Raw genomic sequence first — 25,571 nt, 5'->3', positions numbered from 1 at the left:
ACCCACAAAAACCAATATTTGTTCTTCCAAGAGCAGCAGGAAGTAAGAGAAAGTTATGAATGTGGTCGTTTTATTAAGCGGTAAATTAAGCTTGGCCCTCTGTAGCCTATAGTGGAAAGCAGGACTGCCCCTCCCCTCTCCCCCATCACACTTTTGCACAAAAATACTTTAAATCTTCAAATTGCACCAAATGGCAGCTTCTGAAATGTATCTGATGTAAAAAAAAAAAATATTTTACATGTTTACAACATAAATATACTGTATTATTCTGTTCCGCAGAATTTTTTTTTTGAAGGGGAGATAAATGAGTCAGGGGAAGGTTAGAGATTAACTTCTAGGGACAATTATTATTATTTTTTTTATAGATTTTTTAAAAATATTTTTTTCTTTTTTTTTTTTCATTTTTTTGGAATACCCTCTATCGCTTAACTTCTGTCCCAAGACTCTCACTTTCTAAATTAAACTCCAGGAGATAAAAAGTAATATTCACAGCATAGGTTTTGGTTCTGGTCCATCAACTTCATAGTAAAGAGGAGCAAGGGGACAGAAAGAGGAATGCTTCTGGGTTTGCCCCTGCAAGTGAGAAGCCAGCTTCTATCCGTAAAATGTTTTAATGTTTAAAGCATTCGAACAAAGCCAGTGTCTCCAACCGCGGACCTAACTGTATGCATTCAAAGGGTTTAATTAAACAGGAGCAAAAAAGACCTCGCTACCATTCCTAGGGAGCCATTGCAAGTCTACAGTTTCTGTGCCAGAGGTTAACATTTAGAGCAACTACGACTCTAAAGGGAGGCAGTCTGGAGGGTTGTTCTATGGTTTTCCATGATATTGATCTGTGGTTTTCAATAAGCCTGAGCTTCAAAAAAAAAAAAAAAAAAAAAATGAAAGAGAGAAAATGAAATGAGAAACCAAACTTGTGTAGCAATGAGTCCCCGAGGCAGCCAGTGATATTGTCTAAAACAGTGTACCCCTTGAATTTGTGACGTTATCCTTGTTCTTAGATTCATATATTAATCAAAGCCCTTTTTTCTTATGGGAAAAAGGGCTTTTTGAATGTTCAGAGTTGTTCCTCCCCAAGTACCTGTTTATCACAACCACTATAATGTTGACATAAACCATTCACTGGGCCTCCTGTTTTCAGTGCCAAGAAATTTGAGTTTTGTCATTTCGTTAGAGCAGGCTCCACGGCCGATAACCAGTTCCAATGTAATCCTTGGATTCACAGCCCTGGGCAAAGAGAGAGTTTGACTCTACTCCTCAGAGACTGTCACACATTATGCTGTCTGAATTGTGTGTGTGTGTGTTTTTTTTTCTTTCACATTGATTCATCATAGCTAATTGGACAGACTGGATAGGAGACACATCACCACAATCCCCAAGGAACGGCACAGCATCTGTACATCCGTCAGTCTCGTGGAAATTGTGGAATCTGGTCCCTGAGGGCTAGAGTCAGACACCCTCCTCACTGTAAGGAAGGATCAGAAACCTTGCTGCCAACTCAAAATAACTCCTGTCAATGAATACATGTCACTGAGTATGTATTGAGGAAGAGGAGCAAGGCTTGGTCACCGTGCATGGACTGTTACCAACGTGTGCCTTTACATGAACAAGGCAGAAAAGTCTAGAGAGCAACTCTACACTCCATCAGTTACTGGACAGTTGGACAGATATGTTTTCTTTGTTGTTTTTTTTTTTGTATAACTTATCTAAATTGGTCACACTGTACCAATGAAGAACTCAGCTAATGTTCTTTACATCTACAAAAAGACATTACCTAGGGTTAGGGTTAGAAAGACATACGCAGGTAACCTCCGCTTGATTGCCCCGTGTTCTTCCAAATGAAGTCATTATTCTTAAAAAACTTCCACCACCTTATAGCCTGTGGTACTAATCTAAAACTAATTGATTGGTGTTTCCCTGGACCTAACGCGAAGGGGAGCTGCCAGTGGAGTTTGAACAAAAGGCCACAATAGAACAACGGCTTCATAAAAAATGGAGCCTGTCCAACTGAGCGCCCAAGGGAATTTGCTCAGTGTTTCTTTTTTTTTTTTTTTTTATGTGGTCCCACTCGCCCAAATTAAGTTCTATTGATCTAATAGCAGAGTAATGATGTGCCTTTGACATCTTATTGTGAACACTATAGCTTCCATCGGACCGGCTCCCATAAACGACGTAGAAAGGTCAGAAGTAGAGGCGAGAGTATCAAAAGCAGTAATAGATGGGGTGAGTAAAAACTGACATTTTTTCATTACAGCATAATTAATTCGTCAGTTCCAATAATTGACAAAGCATATTTTCCATGTTACCCCTCGAGGTATGTAGGTAATCAAATAGTCTGGCTTTGATATATCTTCAAGGTTTCTTCCAACACACGATTGAAGTGGATATTAATGTTTAATTTGTGGTGCTCACAGACGTGAACCGTATTTTGCTCGATCTTCTACGTACTTTTTTGGTAAGATACAACATGCTCTTTATGCACACAAACATAATATTATGTTACAACAGATATACTGAGTAGTAGTAGTAGTAGTAGCTGACCTTTCGGGTCCAAACGGTAGACGGAGATCTTTATAGGTTAAAGAGTAAATGCCATCTTCCACTTTCATTTCCCACTATCAAACTCACACCTCGAACTGTGGGTAATTTCAAGCCCTGTCAAAAATGATGGTATCACAGTTAACATTAACAGATAATCAAACCGGAAGGCATTACAGGCCTGGTGAATATTAGTAATCCCAGCCAAAAAGACTTAGAGGAGGAATGATAATGATCCCAGACTAGTTTACTTTGACCTGCACAGTTGTAGTGAAGTGTAAATCTGATTTAAGATTATAGCAATTCATCTATGTTTCCTTGTAAGCTCAACTGACGGGAACAGTGTTCATAGCTGGAACATAGTTAAGAGTCTGATGGGGGAGGCAGGGACAAAAAAGAAATGAAGGCAGCTGTCATTAATTTCAATAAAGCTCTCCGTCTGGCAGAGTTAATAATATCAGCACTCTCATCTGACCTCAGATGATGGTGCGACATCACCCTCCGCAGATTAGTCATTAATTTATACCCATTTAGTTGGACAGAGGTAGCAGGCAGGGAGGAAAAACATGGAGGAGAAAGAATTAATTAGACATTTTAAATCTGAATTTATATCTTTTCAATTGAGATGCACGGAATCTGAATAGTGGGCTGAAACACATAAATTAAAGCAGTCAGCGGTAATTGATGTTCAGATGTTGTTCAATTATATGGATGAGAAGTGCTTGTGTTGTTTTTTTGTATTCATCAGAATGATGTGTCCATAGTGTTACCAAGCCTTGCTCCTGTCTTTGTTAACCATTTCTTTTACTGTAACAACAATGACGTCAAACCTTAATCCTAAATAATAATAATAAACCAAATTAAAACAAGGCTGTTACTTTCTTTTGCTTTCCTTGTATTCCATTAACCATATTGGAAAAGAAAGGCAAATGTAATAGAAAACTGCAAAATCATACCTCCCAAGGGCACTTTGGTCCATTGCAAGCTACCTACCACCCAGATCACAACAGCATCATGTATACTGAGTGTAGAGTAATCCAGTCTGAGGCAGAATTAAGTTTATCCCTAGGGCCTTCACTCCGCTTAACATTTCATCTCACTGTGTAGTGTGGGGAGTATTTGACGATTTCTCTCTCCCCCCCCCCTCGAGCTGATCTCATCTGCAGCTGAAAACACATTGAACCTTATCTCATCTCCTTAACACTGGCATGTTCAAAATGAGATGCGGCTAGAGCAGTCCTCTAACCTCCTCTCAATCTGCCCCTATCCCGAAATGTGATTACTGTGTTCTTTAATATACACAGCTTACACCTGTCTTGCAGTCCTGCGCAACCCACCCTAAAGTAATTTCTGCATGACTCACACTATTGAAATGCAAATTTCCTCACAGCTTTCCTTATCAAAGGGAATTTGCTACACCTGTAAATAAGAAACGGGCTCCAGGAGGAAAAAATGCCTGTGGGTCTGGAAAGGGCTTACTTCACGTTATCTAGATAGACAGGTGGGTTGAGTAAAACCATATATTCTTGTACACACACACATACACACAAGTTACCCAACTGGGTTCTTATCTACTGTATATATTGGCCACTCTGCTGCTGTGGAGGAGCCTGAGAATAATGCAGGACTCGGACTCAACCCCCAACCCTTCTCTCCCACCAACATGTAATCACTCACACCAGCATGCACAAACTGTATGTATGTGTCCACGCACACCACTGAACATATGTAGTTAGGTGTTTCACTCAATAAGCATGCTCAACACAGAGCCTCCCCGACCTTCTCTTCCACTAGATAATTGCCAGGAAGAACAATTAGCCTGATAAGTATCACTTAATGTCCTCCCCAAAGAGAAGGGATTCAGGCTATTCAAAAACAAATGCACCTAATTCCTCATCCTGCTCCCCATTATTACCCTAAATGATGTTTCTAAAGGAGAGCAGGTGCTAGTGGTGCCATGGAATGATTGTTTTGTGAACAGTGGTTTGACAGGATTAGAGAAAAGATGGACGGGGCTTAAGTCATAAATGGTGCTGTTTCTGGTGAGATAGCTCAGCTACAGTGTGCCAGTAATGAGGTAGAAGACACTTGCTTGTCACCACCTTTGCTTTGCTCTACTAATGGGGAGTCAAAGGATCTGTGAAGCCTGCGAGGACCAAAGTGCCCAGTATGAGGCATTCTGGTGAAAAAGCTTGATTCTTGTAAATTATCACTCAGTATTGTGGTGGTAAAAACCAGCTGTGGAAAGAACCTCTAAAAATGCCAATGAACTGTCACAGAATCATATTTGAAAAAAAAGAAAAAATTAACATAGAGGATACGTCTTTAACTCCTGTTCCAGTGGCTGAATGATCCACATCACTAGACAGCTCTGAGGAAACATCATCTGTCTTGCTACGTTAACATCTATTTCCTTATAAGTCTGCTGTTGACGTTAATCTCACAATCTCCCTTAGGGGCATTGGACTCCGCTTCTTTGACTTACAGCTTCTGCTGGGCAGAAACACCCTTCCAGTAGTCCAAAATATCATGAAGGTCCTCGTCCTTGGCAAACTGCACTTTCTTACGAAGGGCGTGCCCTGCTGCTATGTAGGAGGCTTCCTCTCTGGGGCTTTTCTTGTAAGGTCGGAACCGCTCCCAGATGCGCAGTGTGCTCTCAGATGAGTACTCCGGACTAGAGGAATAGCCAGAGTTGTAGTTGTGGTGACGAGAAGGTGAGAGCTGGGAGTAGGCAGCTGTGGCATCCCTCTTGGTGCGCCCCAGTGGCTTGAGGAATGAGGCCTTTTGGGCAGGTGTGGGTGATTCGTTGCCACCCTCATAGTAGAGTGCAGGAAAGGAGTGGCGGTGCTCAGAGCTGTGGTAGTCTGGCTGAACCTCCAAATGGTGCTGCTGCTGCTGCTGCTGCTGTTGTCCAGGGCCAACGACCCCTCCTCCAACTCCACTCCCATTATTGCACCCTATTCCGCCCCCATTTAAACTCACTCCACCGCCATTTATGTTTCCCATCCCATTCCCATTGCAACCACCTACTCCACCACCTCCTCCATTTCCTCCCCCTCCACCACAACCCACAGGGCTGTCCTTTTCCGTTGGGTACTTGGGAGGATCACTGCGCTGCTCAGGAATATCCATGCTATACACTCTTGTGTTCTTGACAGATCCTGCAGTAGGAGCACCACAACGGTTCTTCACTACAGCAGTGTCAGCACTCAACTGCCTCTGAAGGGGCCGTACTGCATTGGCCGGGGGTGGGTCACGGTAAGGTGGGGAGAGAAACCCACCACCACTGATGCCAGGTCGCTCAGACAGGGGCATCACCAGGGGGACTGGTGCCATAGAGGGTGGATGAGGCTGCTGATGTAGCTGTGGATGAGACTGGGGGTGAGGCTGAAGATGTGACTGAGGATGTGGCTGAGGATGTGATTGTGGATGTTGCTGAGGATGTTGCTGAGGATGTGGCTGAGGATGTGGCTGAGGGTGAGGTTTTGGATGCACCTTCGGAGAGGAGGCCATGATCTGATCTCCGGGGTGGCCTGGAGAGAGGGGCAGGAGGTTGCGGCTGCAAGGTAGGGATGCAATGCAAGGAGGCTGAGAGGAGGACACAGAAATAGCATTTTCAGCTGTGGTCACAACATTGGCTGAAGCATCCAGCTTCAGAGCATCAATGCAGTTGTTGATGATCTGGTTCACCTTGTCCACCTCCTTGGCAATAGTGGAGATCTCTGATGCTGAGCCATGGCCATCGTCATCTGAGTCCTCACCTGCCTCTGTGCCATTCTCAGCCCCACCTCGCATATCCACGACTACTTCCCCCCCTACCCCTGCACCTCCAACTGCTACCATTCCCTCCCTGCCTTCCCCTGCCATTCCTGTTGTCCTCACATCCATGTAGTTGCCCTTCCCGCCCATTGCCTCAGAGAATGCGCTTGCCATTTTTTCCACCTGTGGCAATGTAGATAAACGGGAAGAACTGGTGTTGCCTGAGCCATGGAGCATCCCTGTGCTTGATGAGGCAGATGTTGGCATCTTGCCTCCTGCTCCTCCTGAGTGATGGTGTTGGTGGTGAGTCTGCTCCTGGAGACGCTGCATGGCACCTGGGTCATTGGCCACTGCTGCAGCCGCCTCTGGGCCATACCTAAATAAGAAGAGATTCAGATTCAGAACAATACATCTATGGTCCTTCCATGCTGCACTGTGCACCAGTGTTGCTTAAAATTGATTTTAATATGTCCCCTCATCGATGGCAGGGTATCACAGATTTCTCGCTGTTGTAATTAAAGCACAAACAATGATAAATGACAGGGCTCAAAGCCTTACTAGAGAGTATGTTTGGGAAACATGTTTAAGCTACTGCTCATAGTCAGAATTAATGAGGCTTTTCAGAAATTCCCATCAAAAGACAACAATGCAGCAAAACAACAAATGAACTGATGCCTATAGCATATATTGCTCCAAATAAATCAATTCCACGACTCAAAGGGCACAAAATGTAGCTGTCGTTTTTGTTGTGGTTAAAACATCCTAGATGCATAGAAACGAGGGGTTGTAATGTGGCCCCAAAGACTTTGACTAACAAACTCTCACAACTGTCTCCTACCTCATTTCCAGAATTGTTTTCTTAACACTTATAGCTTTTTCTTTCTCTTCCTGGATACGCCGTCGTCTGAGACAGTAATAGACAAATCCAAGCACAATGACCATGCCAAACAGACATCCCAGGATGGTCATGATGTAGTGGGTCGTTGTTGATGGATTGGTTCGTTGGTCCTCTAGTCCCATAGCGCGTGTGGTGAAAGTCAGACAGGTGTGATTATAGCGCTGAGTTTTACTCGTAGAAACCACACAGAAGGTGTAATTGGTGTGTGGTTTTAGCTTGTCCAAAGTTATCACCTCTTTCTTTTTTTTAAGGGGCATGATGTCTGTAACAAAAGTGTGGTTGTACTGGGAGAGGATATACATTTTACTGTATGGATGTGGGATCTGCACCGTCAGAGAAGCGGTGTAGACGGAGACTGCTTGAAGCTTCATAGAAAACTGATGGTTGTAGTTGGGGTCAGCTGTCGATGATGTGGTTGGCTGGTGGTACAGATTTTGGTCCGGGTTATCTAAACCCATCCCTGAGCCATCTGGATCAGGCATCTGGGAGGTCATCCCTGGAATTATCACACCATCGCGACACATGGATAAAAGGATGTAACGAGCATTTCTTCCGTTTCCAGGCACAGGGCTCAGGAGTGGATAACCGGTCATTTCTGGAGGGGTTTCACACTGGAGGCGGTCATAGGTGTGGGTTACATTATTAAACTCCTCCAGCCAGGTGAGAAAGCTATAGAGCTCACAGCCACAGTGGAACGGGTTCGCTGCCAGTTCACACACCATCAGCCTGCTGAGGACAGTGAAGGTAGATGGATCAAGACGAGCCAGTTTATTGGAAGATAAGTCTAAGCTGCTCAGGCTGGGGCACTCCCAGAAGGCATTGGTGGAAATGACCTCAATGAGGTTGTGTTGCAAGAAGAGGCACTGCATACGACCCAGACCTCTCAACATGCCCTCAGTCAGGTTAGTCAACTTGTTGTATCCTAGCTGGAGAATCTGCAACAGAAAGAGAAGATACCTGCTTAATTTGAATCTTCCAAAACTGTATAGAGGTGAATGTTTATATAATTAGGGTTTAAGGTTTTGTATTAACAAGAGCTTGGTTGATTCAAGTGAAGTGTGGTTTTGGACAAGCTGTGAGTTGAATGAAAGCTGGTGCTAGGATGCCAATGGGAGGAGCTTCCAGGTTGGTCTCAGGGAAGAAGAAGCGATGTCACACAGGATTTGGCCATCTTCAAGTACACTTCATATGCTTTACTTGCTAAAAAATATATGGCAGTATATTGTGTAACCATAATTTCAATTCTATATAGTCACATACGGTAGCAAATATTCACGATTTGGAGAATGCCCTTTCCATGACTACTTTCCTTTATCAAATCTGTTAATTGGGTTTTATATTAAATTAGGTTAGATTCAACTTTATTCTTCATTGCATATAGTATGGGTACATCTCATACTACGCTTATCTTCACTAGGATCGTGGGGGTTGCTGGAGCCTATCCCAGTTGTCATCGGACGAGAGGCAGTATGGGTGCATATACAACAAAATGTGGTTTGGCATCCAACCAGAAGTGCAAATAGCAAAAAGTACAGAAAGAGATAAACAGATACATAAAAACAATTTAAATTTTGGCTGCAGACCTGTAGGTTGGCCTGTCCGACAAAGGCCCCATCCTCGATGTAGCTGATCTCGTTCTTGGTCAGATTGAGGTCAGTAAGGTTTGTGAAGCGGTACATGGAGCTAAAGAGCACTGCCTTAAGTTTGTTCTCATTCAGCCTCAGGTCATGCACCTAAGGGAGAAAACACAGTGCTTGACTTTCAGGTGATGCATGGCAGCCTCTGGCATCTATACAGGAAGACCTAAGCAGCGGCCAAAACAAGTTGCCAAGAGAATTTTTCAGCACTTAACTTAGATCTTTACTACCAAATGAGTGATTTTTCCAATTATACATCTGATTTGCATTTAGTTTAGTTTGCAAGCAGTTTTACATTCCTGCTGGGATATCTAAATGAGGTAAATGCTGATGCTAGATTTGGAATGTACTTGCAAAACATTGCCAATGGGAACTTAAATACAATAATATATCTATATAAGAAGTTGTCCAGTTTATATTTACATTGTAAATGGTTAGACTGCAATGTTTGTCAATATCAATGACCCTCTTGGAGTTCTTCTTGTTCACAGCAGATTATGTATTAGCTGTGGTTTAGTTGATATTTTGTCTTCATCTTTCTAGCTTAAGCAAGGTTTATGCCTCTGTGGGACATAACAGTGTAAACTACACACATGGACTACACTGATGCAAGTCATTCTTATTTATGTGCTCGTCAGTCTGGCTTGATCTGTAAAAACACCACCCAAACTAGCTGCCCGCTGCGCCTTTTTTGCCAGACAGATTCATTTTGGTTTCTACTTCATGCTTCACTGTCAATGATGGCGAATGAGACTTGACGAAACTTTGCAGAAGACAAGTCATACTAATGTTTGCATCTCTGAACCTCATCAGTTAACCTTTACTTGATGTGTTCCATTTTTATTGATCCAAAACAATCAATTTGAAAATTGCAGCAACAGAGAAGCAGCCAGAAATACTACCAAGTGACAATGGTTGTTGCATATTTCTGCTTAATATGTACAGCTGCCTCCCCATCTCTGCTATTATCGAATTGATAGTAATGGATCAATATGGATGGGACACATCGAAGAAAGGTTAACTGAAGAGGTTTGGAGATGCAAACATTTGTACACAAACACAGTTTCAGTCACCATGGTTGAAAGTGAATCAGATCAGAAAGTAGAAACAAAAATTAGCCCGACTGGCAAAAAAGACAAGTGTTTGGGTGGCGTTGTTGCAGAGGGAGCCAGTATAAATGGCTTGCACAAGCGTAGGCTAGTGATGTTCGATACCATCTATTTCCTTTCCAATACGATACTGAATAAAATTCAGGCTGGTATCGGTGATACTGATCCAATACCAATACTTTGTGTAAATACACCCTGATGTGTCTGGTAAACCTAAAAAAAAGTTGTGTATTTCAAATCATAGCTTCATAAAGAATACAAGACATCAGAGTAACTTATTCATTCATTTTAAACTCACAGGTATATTGAGGTAGCGGACTCATTTACTATATAGTCGACAGAAAAACCAAACAGAGGACAAAATCATACAAAATATGTCGAAATGATGTTTCAAACACTAAAAAAGAAAGAATTAAAATAATAATACCATGTAGGTAAATTATTTTTTAACTATTAAGAACTACTATAAAATGAAAACTTAATTCTGACTCTGTTCTCTTCTCTTCTGTCCTCCTCATCATAAATGCCACATATTCTGTGTTGTGGTTTAACCTGAGGTGTTTCACAAGGTTTGTTGTGTTGCCACAACTCAATAGTTTAGTTACTTTCCACTGTGTTCCTACATTACCTCGAATGACTGAAGTATTGAAAGTATCAATATTTTAATTTGAGGATTGATTTTAGTACATAAAGTATTGATATTTCAGTATCAATCAGCACATCACTAGCGTAGGCTACGTGGTAGGTTACGGCGTCTAGGTCTGCAGTAGTCTAAAAGCATCTTCGGGGTCTGTGTACAGTCTGGGCTGTTGCTGTAGCTACGGCGTCGAATTGACGCCGAAGCATAAACTAGCAAACATTTTGCATTAATAACATTACAGAAATTCTGCAATAGTCACCAGCACTGAACACGTGAATGTAACCTTGTAACTGTATTTGATTTAGGAGCTGTAAGGTCGTGTTTTAGTTTTTAAACGATTAAAATGACATCCTGAATACTTTTTACAATAATTATAGTTAACAATACAAGCAACAAAATACTAGACTTAAGTTTTGCAAAAGAAGCAATAAATAGCATGGGTTTAGAGAGCAGAAGAAGAGAAGGGACAGCTCAAAATACATGGAGGCGTACAGTTTTATAAAAGTATATGTGGTAGTGTAAAAAGTAGTACTGATACTGACCGTGCTGTTGATGTGCTGGGGGATGGTCTCATACGGAGGCTGGTTCTGACTGCAGATAGCCAGCCAAACGTAACCTTTGTCCCCCTCTATCAGCCAGCAGTCTCCTTTCACCACACCAGGCAGACGGAGGACCAACAGTGCAGGCAGCAGGAGGGAGAGAAACAGGGAGGGAGACGTCGGGGAGGACAAACAGAGTCTGCTGGCCATGATTTGGAGTGTTTCAGGCTGTCTCAGTGGAAAGGAGGAGGAGGAGGAGAGTTAAAAAGGAAAGGAGGAAGGAAAGGAGTCCAAATTCAAAGATGGAAGGGCTTTGAGGGTCAGTGGCGAGCAGGCCAAGTCCGAGTAGAGCGAAGAGGTGAACAGAAAGGCTTCTCCTTGATAATTAGAGCCGAGCGTGCAGCATGGCAGCGAGCTCAGTCCCCATTTTAGGTGTTCCACGTCAAACGGAGACCGTCTCCCCAGCAGCTGCTCATTGCCCCCGACGACCGTACGCCTCGAGACAACGCAGACGAGGAAGGAAGTCCCTCTCAGAGAACGGTAGAATGCCTATATAACACGGGAGAAAGAGAGGAGGGGGAGGGAGGACATGAGCATTAGAGTGATAATGACAAACTGATTAAGAGGAGGCAGAAATTTCTAATACAGTCCACTTGTCCCCAGATGGGTTGAGTGTGTGCCGCTCATTTCTGAAAGTACTGTTAAAAAAAAAAAAAAGGTAGAGAGTCTAATACCCGTGATACCCAATCCCTTCAAGGTAATGCACCACAGTAATAAATCCATTAACTGCCACGATTATTTCATTAAGTCTTAATAAAGCTCTGAAAAAAATACATTTTGACATTTCAACTGAAACCACATTTTTTTTATTGCTACTGTAATTGTACATGTTCGTGAGCAGCCTTGCGCGAGAAGATAGCACAGCAACAAACATTAGCATACGATGCACCAACAAAAATGGAAATCACAGACACTATAAAAGCAGCGGTGTAGTTCTTTTGTACTTTTTTTTTTTCATTGTTTACAAGGGTTGCCATCTCGCAGCTGCAGTTGTATTATTTCAATTTTGGAGGTACATAATGAAAAAAACAACAACAAAGCAAAAAATCAGATGCAGTTATATAGAGGTGAAAACAGGGCGATGGGCGAAGTGGAGTACTGTTATAATTTGCATGTTTTAGCAGGATACTGGCTGACATTTAGCTATTTACCTTTCTCGGGGGATTAACCGTGGATTAGCTTCTAATCCAGCGTAAAATATTATGTATCTCATCACCACAGCAGCCGGTCTTTTAATTTGTTTCCAAAGTTTTGATGCCCTCCCAGGAAAAACTTATCAGACCAAGACACGAATAACAGCGAATTGATAGGTACATGAACGGACAAAGGGCCCTTCAGTGTTTTTTTTTTTTTTTTTTTTATTTCCTTTCTGTTCCACATAAATTCCATAAATTCCCCAAATGCAGGCAGATGAAGGGACTGCGAGCAACCTGTTGCAAGAAATGAAGCAATGACACGGTGACACCAGGGGCAAATGGGAGCCGCCTCTTTAATGCTTTTGTTACAGTGACCCGTTCCTAATAGCTTGTTCACCTCCTTCTCATCGTCTGCTGCTTCGCACATTTCAGTTAGCCTCCCGGTCCTCACATCCCAAACGGCTCAGAGTCCTTTCTTGCAATTGTTCCATTAAACCCGACATTGACGATTCCATTCTCCTGCCGCAGGCCTTCAACCTGCTTTTGACCCCGCATTGTTGTATTCTTTACGTGTGAGTAAAAATAGATACGGTGGGGAGGGGGAAATATCGGCCACAATATTAAAACCACTGACAGGTGAAGTAAATAACATCGACCGCCTCGTGATGATGCAGAGTTCCGCTGGGAAACTTTTGGACCTCTCTCTCTCTCTCTCTCTTTCTCTCTCTCTCTCTCTCTCTCTCTCTCTCTCTCTCTCTCTCTATATATATATATATATATATATATATATATATATATATATATATGCCTATATCTATTGGGTTTAATACGAAAATAAAAGGGGTCAAGTTAACCCTTTGAAAACCAACGGATCACTGTTAAAGCACGTGGTATTTGAATCACGATGTGTTCGGTTTGGTAAAACTTGCGTTTTTTGAATTATCGTAACTCCATCGTGGTTTCCACTATTGAGAAAATTCAAAGTGTGGTTGAACACTGAGAAGTTTTGCTTTTGTCTGGGAGACCTTCGTGATATCTCAAGGGTATAACCAACTTCGTTTTTATCAACAAATTCCTCCAAACAACCCTCTCTTCCTGAGGCTCCCTGATCATCACGACCATAATGGCAACTTCCCATTTTCCAGCCAAACATGGAAGTTTGTCAATCGGTGTGTTACGGTAATTCAAATACCGCAAGCTTTTTGTGTCAGGTCTTAAAGTGTTACAGCAATTTTTGATAAAATGCGAGAATAAATGTATTTTATAGGATTAGTTGGATTGAGGAAGACCTCAATCCAACTAATCCTGTGGATGAAGTGATGACTTCACTAGTCTCACTGAGATTAAAAATCTTTTACAAGAGCCTGCCTGCCAAGACAGAAATTGATCAGCATAAACTCATTTTATTAGTGAATTATTAGTAAATCAGTGGAGATGGCCTATTAATTTACTCTCATTCTGGAAATATATTTAATGTTCGGCCAGTCAGCCACAACATTAAAACCACTGATAAGGGAAGTAAATAACATTAACAACAACAAAAAAAAAGAATATTTGAACCTGTGTATTATCCGAATAGGTTAATATTGAATGCAAAATAGTAATGTATATTTATAAGCACTAGGCTCATAGTTCAATATAGAACACATATAGTGGGTAGGTGGGTCTCTACTTAATCTCTCCATCAGTGTGGGGGTCCTTGGCCCGAAATACGTTGAAGACCCCTGCACTAAATCCCAAACTGATCAAGTATCTGTGGGATGATCATTGGCCCATAGCACCCAAAGGTCCCCCACTAATAACATTATGTTGCCATACATTGCAGGACACCCTCAGAAGGTCCGTGTCCATTCTCTGATGAGCCACAACTGTTGTGGAGGCACAAAATAGACCTACACAATATTAGGAAGGTGGTCATAATGTTATGTCTGATCGCTGTATTACATTTAATGTAACGTGTCTCTCTCAGCTAGAATAACGAAATCAGCAAGGGATCAAATTCATATTTGCCCCACACTCTCTCTCTCTCTCTCTCTATATATATATATATATAAATATACAAATATAAATATATTGGGAACTCCAGGCCGGTGGGAGAACAGCTACAGTAGGAGTTCTAACTTGTATAACTGAGCGTCTATTGTCAATTTTCTTCTCCATTCAGGTGTTAAGCATTAACACTGTTTGAGGGAAAATGTGCGTGAAATTGAGCATTAGTTTACAACGCTCTGTGTGGAAAAGGGGGCGAGCAGAAAGAATAATTTACCAAAACAGCGCTTTGGACATTGATCACAACGCCGACGCACGCGCACTCCATCATCACATTTCTATATTGCTTCCCTTCCTCAAAGACACTTCAGGGTCTGGCATAATGATGCAGCGGCACGGCCCTCCATATCCCCGTTTAAGGAACTCTTAACCTTTAATTGGGTTTTAACGGGATATAGCAACGAAGTCGCTGCCGCTCAGCTTAAGGAGATTTCAAAATTAGTGTGTCAGGCATGAAATTATGGTTAGGTTGTTGCCCCCCCTGTCAGGAGCCCATTTTTACAGCATATCTGATAGAACATGACTTGCTAGCTCGACGTGCTGCGCTGCGCAAACATGAAAGACAAGTCAGTCAAAACTCGCTTGAAAGCTGCTGCAGAGTCCAGTCACTGCCAGTCAGATCAGCAAAGTGTTTCTTATTTATGACGCTGTAACGATCCTGACCGCACGACTCCCTTCTATCACATCATCTGGGCCAGTCTCCTGCCTCTCCATCTCTGTCTGTGTACTTTTTTTTTTGTCTGACTGCCCGTCTCCTCTTCCTCCTCCTTCTCCTCCTGTCTGCATTGTTTTAATCCCACTTTTCTCTGCCGCCTCTCAGCTAGAAAACACAAACGAATATGCTTCATCGCCAAAAAAAAAAAAAAAAACCCTGACACCTTTTTGTGCGCTATCGCATGCCGTCTTTGCTGCTTTTTAATCACACTCATGCGGTTGGTTTTATTTTGACAAGAAGCCAGGAGAAGAGGCCGTGTGATTTCTCCCCCCCACCCTCCCCCCTCTCCTTTATTCTTCAAACCAGGCTCCATTTGTGTTTAATTATTCTCCCTGATAGCTGGGCTTTAATTAAAGCTTTGCATCTGACAAACAGCGCTAATAATGTCAGAGCAAATACAAATGCGTTCCGGGTGTGGTTCGTCCTTGCTGCACAGTGACACGATAAATTAGTATCTTACAAAAGTGATGTTGAAAGTAATACGAAGCATTTTTAATGACCGGCTGTCTTTTCATGTTCTATCAATAGACACAGAGTCATTTGGTGTGTGTGGATAACGAAAGCTTTTTAAGCTCATGCGTAATTGTATCATAGAGTGTACACCGATCAGGCATAACATTATGACCACTGACAGTAAGTTACAAACAAAAGTAACATTGACCATTTTATGACAAGTCAGTGTTCTGCAGTGAAATGTTTGGACCTGGCACTCGTGTGGATGCACAAGGTGTTGACCTGGCCTCACAAATTCCCAAACTGATCAAGTATCTGTCCCGCCCCTCAATCCACTGGACCAACATCCTGCTCCCAGACACCACAGGACACCTTCACAAGACCCACGTCCATTCTCTGGCGAGTCTTACGGAGGTGGTCATAATGTTATGGTTGACCAATGTATGTAAATCAGCATCAGTTTAGAAGAAGAAGAAAAAAAAACACATTCTCATTTTCAGAATGTGACTTTCCTACATGTAAATAACGACCACCTGGTCTTGGAATTTGTATAAATGTAATTAAACTTATTAAGCACTGTTCTTATTTCCCAATGGTCAAATCTATCTGGAAGTGTAAGTGTTACATACAAATCTGCAGCAATATCACAACACGTAGCAGCACAGTTGCATGCAGCCTCATAAAACTAACCGTGCACACCAGCAGAGCTCAGTACACGAACCACGCAAATGATGACAAAGTTACCATTTATTTTGAATTACGCGTTCAAATATTTCACTGCCCAATTTTCTGCTTAAAAGGTGAATTATTCCTTCTGTCGCTTGCTTGCATTTTCTCCTCAGTAATAGCCAAGCTCTCGCCAGCCTTTTGTTCATGACACAGATTGTGTTGTCAGTCAGACACACAATAGTGTAAAAAAAAAAAAAAGCCAGCTTCATTCATTTTAGAGGACGAGGTTAAGAGGAAACAAAATCAGAGCAGAGAAACAAAATGTGCAAGATTTAGCCGACCGGGCTAAATATTTGAAAAGATGTTGAGACTGTGTGAACGACTGGTTGTAGAAATGGTTATATGATTTTATTTTATTTTTGGTTAGTCAAGGTTAGAATCGAGATTACATTAAATGTAAATATAAATATAATTTGATAAAGTTATTGACAGTATAAGCCTCAATTCAAGTTGCTAGATTGTCTTTACTAGTTGGGTCTTTGCGTATTCGTGTTGCGTTCATTGAAATCCTGTCTCTGGCCAACAGGAGAAGCCGCAGCCATCCTGGAGACCAGGTCATGAACTTTTCTGCTAAGGGAAAAAAAAACATATAGACAGGAGGCAGGATACAGACTGTACAAAGCACAAGGCACAACAGTATATGATTTTTTCCCCCCACAGTTTGTCCAGTGAACCAGTCAAGCATCAGCCAGTGATGCAGAAGGCTAACAGACCGTAGCGATGGCCAGAAATCAGTCATCTGTCAACCAGTCAGTACAGGTTTCCCAGCTAATACCAACTAGCACTAGTCAGTCCAGCCAGCCATGTATAAAGAATGGGAAGCACTATGGAAGCAGAGATAATTATACCTAGTGGGACTATCTCTGAGTCCTGGCCTGCTTTACCTTCAAAGGGACAGCGGCGTTCCTTGCGAGAACTTCCTCTTTCCATACATACTTTGTTCTTCTAAACATAATTTATTTCAAACTGCATTTTCTTTCCGTCAGTCTCCTGCTTCTTCTTTCATGACAGAATCCAGTTTTAGCATTTTGCCTTGATTAAAGCTCGTTACATACTCCGCAAAGGCAGCTTGTTCTCAACGCATCATCCGGGCAGAACTTTTTTTCTTACAATTAGTCTGTTATTGGCCTGAAACCGGAAGTGGGGGCGTTTAAAGCGAGAATATCGTCAAATCCGTCCTTTTTTTTATGGTAGTGCAATGGATCGTTTATGTGGATCCGCTGGCAGAGGCAGAGAGAAAATATGAGAACCTGTATGATCCAGTATGTACGGAGTACAAAGACACACACAAGGCTGATATTTCGTGGAAAAGGGTAGCCCTATGAGGACTACCCAGGAGTTCTGTAGTTTTCTCGTGACGTATAAATGACCTGGCCAGAACGAACTTTGCTCTTGTTTTTGCCATCTCGAGAAAAGCAACAGGAGCATGTAATAAGCTTTAGCATAATTTCTGGTCTACCCCTAGTTTGAAAGGTTTGGGCATTTTTGGATAAGATCCTCCAAAAATACTCCAAAATACAGGTTCACACTCATAATTATGTTTAGAAATAATCTCACAGTAACTATAATTAGTGTTACTCCTTGCTTCCTTTTCCCTTCCTCATTCTCCCCTTATCATTAGCCCAACCCACCCCACTTCTCTTTCTCTTGTCCTTCCCCGTACTTTAAAATCCCTCCACTTTTGTTTAGAGCGAATGTAACATCTGTTGCTGTCTATCACACTCCCACAGGGACGGCTGACAAGAGAAGGAAGTTTTCAGCTGCTGAGTGCTTTCAGCCACTTGCTACGTTGTGTGAAACCTGGGTGGATTTTGCCGATAAGTAGCGTTAGACATGTGAGGCATCGTGGGATGGCGGTGCAGGCTGCTAGGTAGCAACAGAAATTTGTTTTATTTCTACTACACTTTCCTGTCCTCCTCTATACACGGTCTCATGCAGCCATGTCTCATTCTTTAAATTTATAATTAAGTGCATGGTTCCAAGTCTATGCCGTTTAGTTGACTTTTACAGTATTTTGGGATCAGTTCACTCAAATCAGAGAAAAAAAAACAAAACATTTTCCTCACCAAGAAGCTTGATTGTTATTTGCAGAGATCTTCAGATATCAGATTAGGAATTCTCCTTCCACTCCAATCAACGTCAACTTGACTCAGTGGTTTCCTTAATTTCATTGAACAACTTTCATCTGTCCTTAGAGACCAGTGAGTGCTCAGTGTCTGGCTGTAGGTCATTTTAGCGGAGAGGGCAGAAGACCTGAGCTGGCATCAGAGCTCTTGAAGCCATGTTCACACCAGTGTTAGGCTGCAGTTTATAAGGGTTTATGTCGGGCCATCATTGTGCACCTGTGACCTGAGATTTTCTGGTGTGCCCTTCACAGTTGGCACTAGTAGGACCCGTGTCAGCAGCTTTTCAGCCAATTCAGCATGTTAAATTTGTTGCTTAGCTTTGAAAACCGCAGCACGATAAAAGAAACCCCAAGTAATGAAAATCAACAAAATTGCGAAGTTTAAAGGGCACAAAGATTTTCCTTTTCATCTCATCTGAATATTCAATTATATCAATAATTTCCCAACAACTAGATCATGCAGAATGAATAAACCGTACACAAGCTCATCAGCATTACTCAGATCAAGCCAGCTAGCCTCAGTGGTTTGTAGCTATCCCGGTTTTCCCATTTGACTGAGGAGTATGATTACTTCTGACAAGAGTTGTTCCCTTTCATACAAAATTTTCCCAGCAGAATATTGAGTTGTCACAAGATGGTCAATGTTATTCACATCTCCTGTCAGTGGTTGTAATGTTGTGGCTGATTGGTGTTCAAGTAAAACTCTGTGGCCTAGACATAGGCAACAACAGGTGATGTCAGAGTCTGCCTTCCCTGCTGGCAGTTCTTTGATGTTGGCTTGGGGTGTCTATACCTGCTTGAGCTGCTTGCTCACTCTTAATTTGAACCACACTATAGATACAGATTCTAGATGTTCAGTTTGGTATCGCTTCTAGTCCATGGCAGTGTGTAAGGACGTATTCACACCAGGAAAGTCCAATAGTTCACTTGTTTTGGTCTGTACGTTTTTTTAAAAAAAAAATTAGCTCGGTTTGTACACACATTGTATTTTTTGACAAACGATCAAGCCGCTCAGTCACTGGATAAAAATTATTGGCAGGATCTTTGACGAAGGTTTTTCACTTTAAGCCAACACTGCGTCTGAGTCCGCGTAAACCCTGCCTTACACATTGTCTCTGCGATTTGGCTGTAGGCGTCGGCATTTTTGTGCATCAAGCAGCTGATATATGCTCTCTACCGACCATATATCGAGGAGGCAGTACATCTCTTCTGTGCGTTGACCCGCGTTGACCCACAGCTCATTCTTGGTATGAAATACAACCGAATGAATGAATGAATGAATGAATGAAACGTCGATGACCGATCACAACATTTTTTGTAACTTTTTGTTCCTGCTATACCAGTTGGCAATCTATTGCACATTTTTGTTTTTTTCTTGTTTTTGCGGATAAAACTGTCGCTTATTTTTCCTTTGGAAACCCGCGGCGAATGGATTATATTAAGTCCAGCCGCCAATGCTGTGAAGTTAAATGAACTTAATATAATTTAAACATTAAACATTTAAGAGTGAGTTGAATGGGGCACATTTAAGCTTTTTCGTTAGATTTGGAATTATTCTGAATTTACATAATGTAAAAAGGACATTATTTCTGTTAATTAAATGTGGGCACCCTACACGTGTCAGACTTTTGTGTGTTGTATTGGTGATTTCAAAGGTGGGGTCAATTTTTCCATAAGATATTAATAACATTAAAGATACTGTTGTGCTGAAAAGATCCCCCTTGTGTGTATCGTGAATTGTTACAAACGGAAGCCCATTTAATCCGAAAAGGCGCTCAGATGTTGCCTTTGGCTCGGAAAAGGTTTGGATTGCATTCACAGGACAAGCAAAGCGGCCCAGGATTCGTTACTGACTCTGGTGCAGATCAAACAAGTGAACCGAGTGCCAGCTGCAGAGGTGGTCTCAGTTCACTTGTTTGGTCCACACCAGAGTCCGCTGATTTGTATTCACACCTACCCAAAAAGTTCGCACCAGAGAAAAGGTCCGTTTCAAGTGGACTAAACGAGCCTGGTGAGAATATGACCTTAGTCACAAAGCTAAGCCTTATGGCCAAGTGACAGCAAGTCTTTATAATCGGTATTTTATCTTTAGAGATGGTCACTGCGTCAAAATATTAAACTGGATATCCAAGATTTTCCACAGTCTTCAAAGCAAGGAAATACATTTCTTTGGTGATAGATGGGAACTGGAGTGATTAGACCTGTTCCTCTGTGTGAACAGAAGACATAAAAACCAGAAAAAGACAGAACCTTGCCAAAAAGCTTGTCTTTCAGGTTTGCCAAACTGAATTGAGGACAACATTTTAAACATTTTTACAACGTGACACACTACTTGTTTGTGTATTCTTTTTAAATCCTGTTATCTAATTAGCTTTTTTCCCCAACTTCTTGGCATTTCCTTGCACAACGTCTTTGTTTCCCTAATACACTGGTTTTATTCTTTCTTACTTTCTTCTGAATCCTCTACTTGTAAATTCTGCCCTACAGCCCAATGAAATGATGCAGCTAAATCAGATTTTTCACTGTAGCAGGGGTGGCATTAAATCCAAATGCACGGTCCACAGTACCACAACAGGTTTTACCATAGTGGATTTACACCACCAGTTGAAATGTATGCAGCCTTGTGTATGTGCATGTCTGCTATACAGCTGTGTCTCAGCTATATTAAAGCCCCTTCAGTTTCACTTTAGTAGGTTAGGGTTAGGGTTAGGGTTAGGGTCTCACAGCCTCACAGTAAGAAGGTTCAAATCCACCAGTCGCCTTTCTGTGTGGAGTTTGCATGTTCTCCCTGTGTCTGTGTGGGTTCTCTGTGGGTACTCCGGTTTCCTTGCACCATCCAAAGACATGATCATTAGGTTAATTTATGATTCTAAATTTGCTGTAGGTGTGAGAGAGAACTCTCCCTATGTCTCTATGTCAGCTCTCCGATAGACTGACAACCTGTCCAGAGTGTACCCCATCTCTCTCAACCAATGGCAGCTGGGAGAGGCTCCAGCTCCTCTGTGACCCTCCAGAGGACAAACGGTAACAGAAAATGAATGATTAACGAATGCTGTATGTTATTAATTGCTGCTTCAGTCTGTGTTCTAAGAGTGGCGCCAGAAGGACGAACGGTTGTACATATGCACACAATTAAACATGGAAGCTGTCCAGCGTACAGTAAGTGCCACCTCCTTCTTTGTTGGCGGGCAGCTCAGGACCCAGCGGCGGAGTAGCTTATTTATGAATACACTGAAATGTTGCAATGTTTGGTATTGAGATATGCTTTTTTTTTTTTTTTTTTGGTGTCTGCCAATTTCAAGGATGAGTTCACTCAATTCAGAAAAAAAATGATCACAACTGTCAACCCAGCTGTAAAAGACACTAGAAAAAGTGATTCTCCAGCATTTAGTTAATCGAGTCAAAGGTAGGACTACTAAGTTAGTAGTAAGTGCCAGGCAATGCATTTCTTTAGGGATCGGGGAGAACTTTGCCATAGCCGTTAATCTACTGGTGAGTGGACTTGGATCTCCATATGTAGCTACCTGTGATGAATAAATAAAGAATAAAGACAGACCAGAAAAAGAGAGAAAACTTGCCAAGTTGCTCGGATTTCTTCTTTGTTACACTGACACTGACAGTTCTTGTTCTTGTCACCTTTCTGTGATAGGACACAACAACTATTTCATGGGTTTGCTACAAGTTTCCACTGGACAGATGGGCTAAGCAGATTTACTTTTAATTACACATTTTTTCCATCTTCATGCAGTTATTTTTTGTTGTAATCCATGGCAAAAATTCAAATATTTCTCAAGGTGACATACTAATCGAAGCATGAGTTGTGCAAACACACTGTAGTATATGGAGGTCCTTATTGGAATGAATGTACAGGTGATTTGCGTACTTTAGTGTTAGGACGTGTTGTCATTTTATTATTTTTAAAAATCAAAGCATTCATTTCCTTATTTTACAGATATTTGCCCTTGTACGGCTTCCATGTAACTGTACGGGCACGTTCAATGTTATATATTTTCAATTTGGGCGTAAGGATTTGCTAGCCTTGCAATCCGGCCTCAAAAAAGGAAATACAAGGGAAAAAAAATATTCAAGACATCTCCATTGTTGTGCAGGTACACAATCACCTGTCAACAAAAACATCACTACGATGGGAAATGAGCAGCCGGCACTGTGGAACTGAGTGTTCTCCACAGACAGCCAAGTCGTACAAGGACAGATGAATCGAAGTGATGGCTTTGGTCTGTCATACATTCGTAGATAAAAGCTGAAATCGTTGGGAGTGGAAAGCAAAAACTAAAAAAATAAAACTGCACACATGCAATCAAAGCAGCAGGTCCATGCACAGCTAGATAGCTCCACTCCTTCACCGAGGTGAAGAAGCAAGAGACACTGAAGTATGTAGCTATATTGGCAGACACTAGCGCGCACACAGAGGCATGATGGGGTGCATGTAGGGAGACATCAGTCACTGTAATTGCATTTAAGCGGACTGAGGCGTTCTGTTGTGTCTTGCTAAACGCGCAACACTTGACAAACGGAAACACATCATTCTTGTGGCAGGAGGAGAGGAGGTAGAGGAGAAGGGTGGCGGGGTGGTAAGTGTTTTAGATGAGTGACTTTTAAACTCTCTTTTACACTGTGTACATTTCTGCAAATGGACAACACAACCTTTTTCTATAAGTCTAGACGATGCTTCACCTCGAAGTCTATTTTATTTTATTTTTTTTTGTAAAAGCTTAGATCTCTAAAGCAGCATTTCAACCAAATGAGACATATTTCATTACCTCCTTCATGTCTTTTGAACATGCACATACAAAAATATCTCAGTGTCACCTTCGATTAAGCTTCGTTCTGACCAATAAACAAACATCAGTAAGGGCTACCTCAGGTCTACGGCAAAAATAAATATGCTTTTATCGCTCCCTAGGCCAAATTTATCTTTTTGAAGATAATATCTTGTTGGCAGCTCCTACAAAGTGGAGCCCCACTGGTGCCAGCGGGACATGTTAAACTGGTGAGATTGACTTTTCATTATTATTTGGTTTTACAATATCACAGTTGACGTTTTTTTGATTCAGTTTCAACCCTGCCTCTCTGAGGAAATTAAATCAGAGTAACAGATTTTATGATTTACTGGTACGTTGTACAATCCCTGATCCATGACGTTACTACAATTTGAAACATGACCCAAAGGACCTCACTAAAAACATCCATGGTCCATATCCGTTCTCTGATGAGTCACACCAGTTTTGGAGGCACAAGGCAGACCTTCGTAATATTATAATCTTATGGCTGATTGGTAGACATGATAGTATTGAGCTTCGCAATTTTACCTGTCAAGTTAACCTTGAGCGAGGCACCAGTTGTGCTGATGGATGTGGTGGCACTTTTGATTGATTGTGACCACACAAATGTTGAGGGAAGAAGAACGAGATTAATTGATTAAGTTTAATGAATTAAACAAAGGATAAATGGTGGATAAAAATCAAGAAGAATATAATATTGTATTTACAGAAGCAGGGCAAACGTCAGCATATTGATAACGGGGCATGCTACAGCCGCTGCTTTGACTTGATCTGGTACGACAGCTTGGTGAAATGGTGCATGTGTATGTGTGCAGAGAGATAAGCAGACCCAGATTAAGAGAGACGCACACAGAGAGAAATCTAAATACATCAGGGCATGACTGCGGAGGTCGAAACTCAACACGACCTCAACTAAAAAAAAAGAAAAAAAGAAAAAATGGAATGGAAATATCAAAGGACGAACTCCACAGAGAGGAGAGTGCATCGGACAGAAGCTGTGCTGTGAACTCTGGTGTTTCTAGAAGTGTATTTGCTGTATCGAGGACTTGGCAAGTTCTACAAAGATGCAGTTTTCTGTCAGAATCCCATCTGCACCAGCACAAACAGAATCCTGTATGCAGAACTGTCTGAAACTGACTGAAACCATCCAGTAGCATTTGTGCTTGAAAAAGTGTTTTCACATGAAATATATATCCATTGTTAAATGTACATGAGTGTCCGTCAGCACACAAATTCTGAGGTCTTGTTTGAGATGCACATTGCAGTTTCTGGGCTTAAATGGCAAATTTTCTGTCATTTTGGGAAGTAAATATAATGCTGATGCCTGTTCAAGTCTACATTCTTCAGATAAATTTTGTTTTAGCTAGTTTTTTGATGCTATTGAAAGAGGTTGTGACTTCCAGTGACTATGCCACCCGCTCTGTGAAGAAAATAGAGTACAGTGTATATTAACCAAACGAAAATACGAATGAGTCTTGAGGAAGTGTGGGGGGTCATCAATATCTCGGCTCTGCATGGCTCCACTCTCAGACCGTACTGGGCATAATCTGGTTACGAAGTTGCAAGATGGCGCCAACCATATCTCCCATAAAATAGTGCCAGTTTGGCCAACACAAGGAAGTAGTGGCATGTAGTCCATATTTATATACAGTCTATGGGTCATTTCTATGCAGATTTAAGACACAAACTGTTTAAATCACAGGAGTATTACAAACTGTATAGATATTGAGTGTGTATAAAATGACTTCTCATCGTCTTTGCCAAGCCTTGGCGTGGAGTTCATCTGGAGTAATGTCTCCCTCGTGCACATAAACACAACTCACTGGGAATTACCTGTCATCAGTTCTGTTGGAGTTCCTTTGTCATACATACTGTACACCAGCACAGAGACAGTGATAGTCGTCTCATCATCTGTTATCTGTACGTCTCAGAAAGCCAAACTTAAAGCTAACGCAAACTGACTTTAAAACCAGTTAGTAAGCCAAGTTAATTAAAGCTGCTGGCAAAAGACTAGTTCTATTTGAACATTGTTAATGAAGGTGATGAAACAACAGATGGGCAGCACAAGATAAAAGAGAACAGGAGACTATCTGGGAACAGTTGTCAAACATTTTAATGAGGTGGATTTCATCTGTACCACTCCACTGTTTAATCCTTACATAAATGATTGTATAGGGATCTGTCAGTAACTGAGTACTTTAGGGCTGATGCTATTTGTTGTTTTTAACATGAGGTTTCTCTTTGAGAAAGGTATGTTCTCAACCTAACCAAACACGGACTGAGCAAACACACAAACTTAATCACATTGGATGTATGCTACTAAAAGCAGACGGGCATATGCAGCCCAGAAGACCTTCAGATCTCATATGAGCAAAGAAATCA

At 41.7% G+C, this 25,571-nt stretch overlaps 1 protein-coding gene across 2 annotated transcripts in view; it reads right to left on the bottom strand.

The window, feature by feature from the left end:
• Positions 1–327: 327 nt before the first annotated feature.
• The window catches only part of LOC125004104 (protein phosphatase 1 regulatory subunit 29-like), a 246,391-nt gene continuing 221,147 nt past the window's right edge, over positions 328–25,571 (bottom strand). For both annotated transcript variants that reach the window (XM_047578472.1, XM_047578473.1), the window contains 4 exons: positions 11,124–11,669; positions 8,779–8,928; positions 7,136–8,130; positions 328–6,673 (listed from right to left, as the gene is read on the bottom strand). In XM_047578472.1, coding sequence (XP_047434428.1) covers positions 5,020–6,673; positions 7,136–8,130; positions 8,779–8,928; positions 11,124–11,330 — 3,006 coding nt within the window. In that variant the 5' untranslated portion in view covers positions 11,331–11,669 and the 3' untranslated portion in view covers positions 328–5,019. The remainder of the gene's footprint in view (positions 6,674–7,135; positions 8,131–8,778; positions 8,929–11,123; positions 11,670–25,571) is intronic.

This window comes from Mugil cephalus, chromosome 2 (genome assembly GCF_022458985.1).
Source record: "Mugil cephalus isolate CIBA_MC_2020 chromosome 2, CIBA_Mcephalus_1.1, whole genome shotgun sequence".
Classification (NCBI taxonomy): Eukaryota; Metazoa; Chordata; class Actinopteri; order Mugiliformes; family Mugilidae; genus Mugil; species Mugil cephalus.
This window is presented reverse-complemented; position numbering and strand designations above follow the sequence as displayed.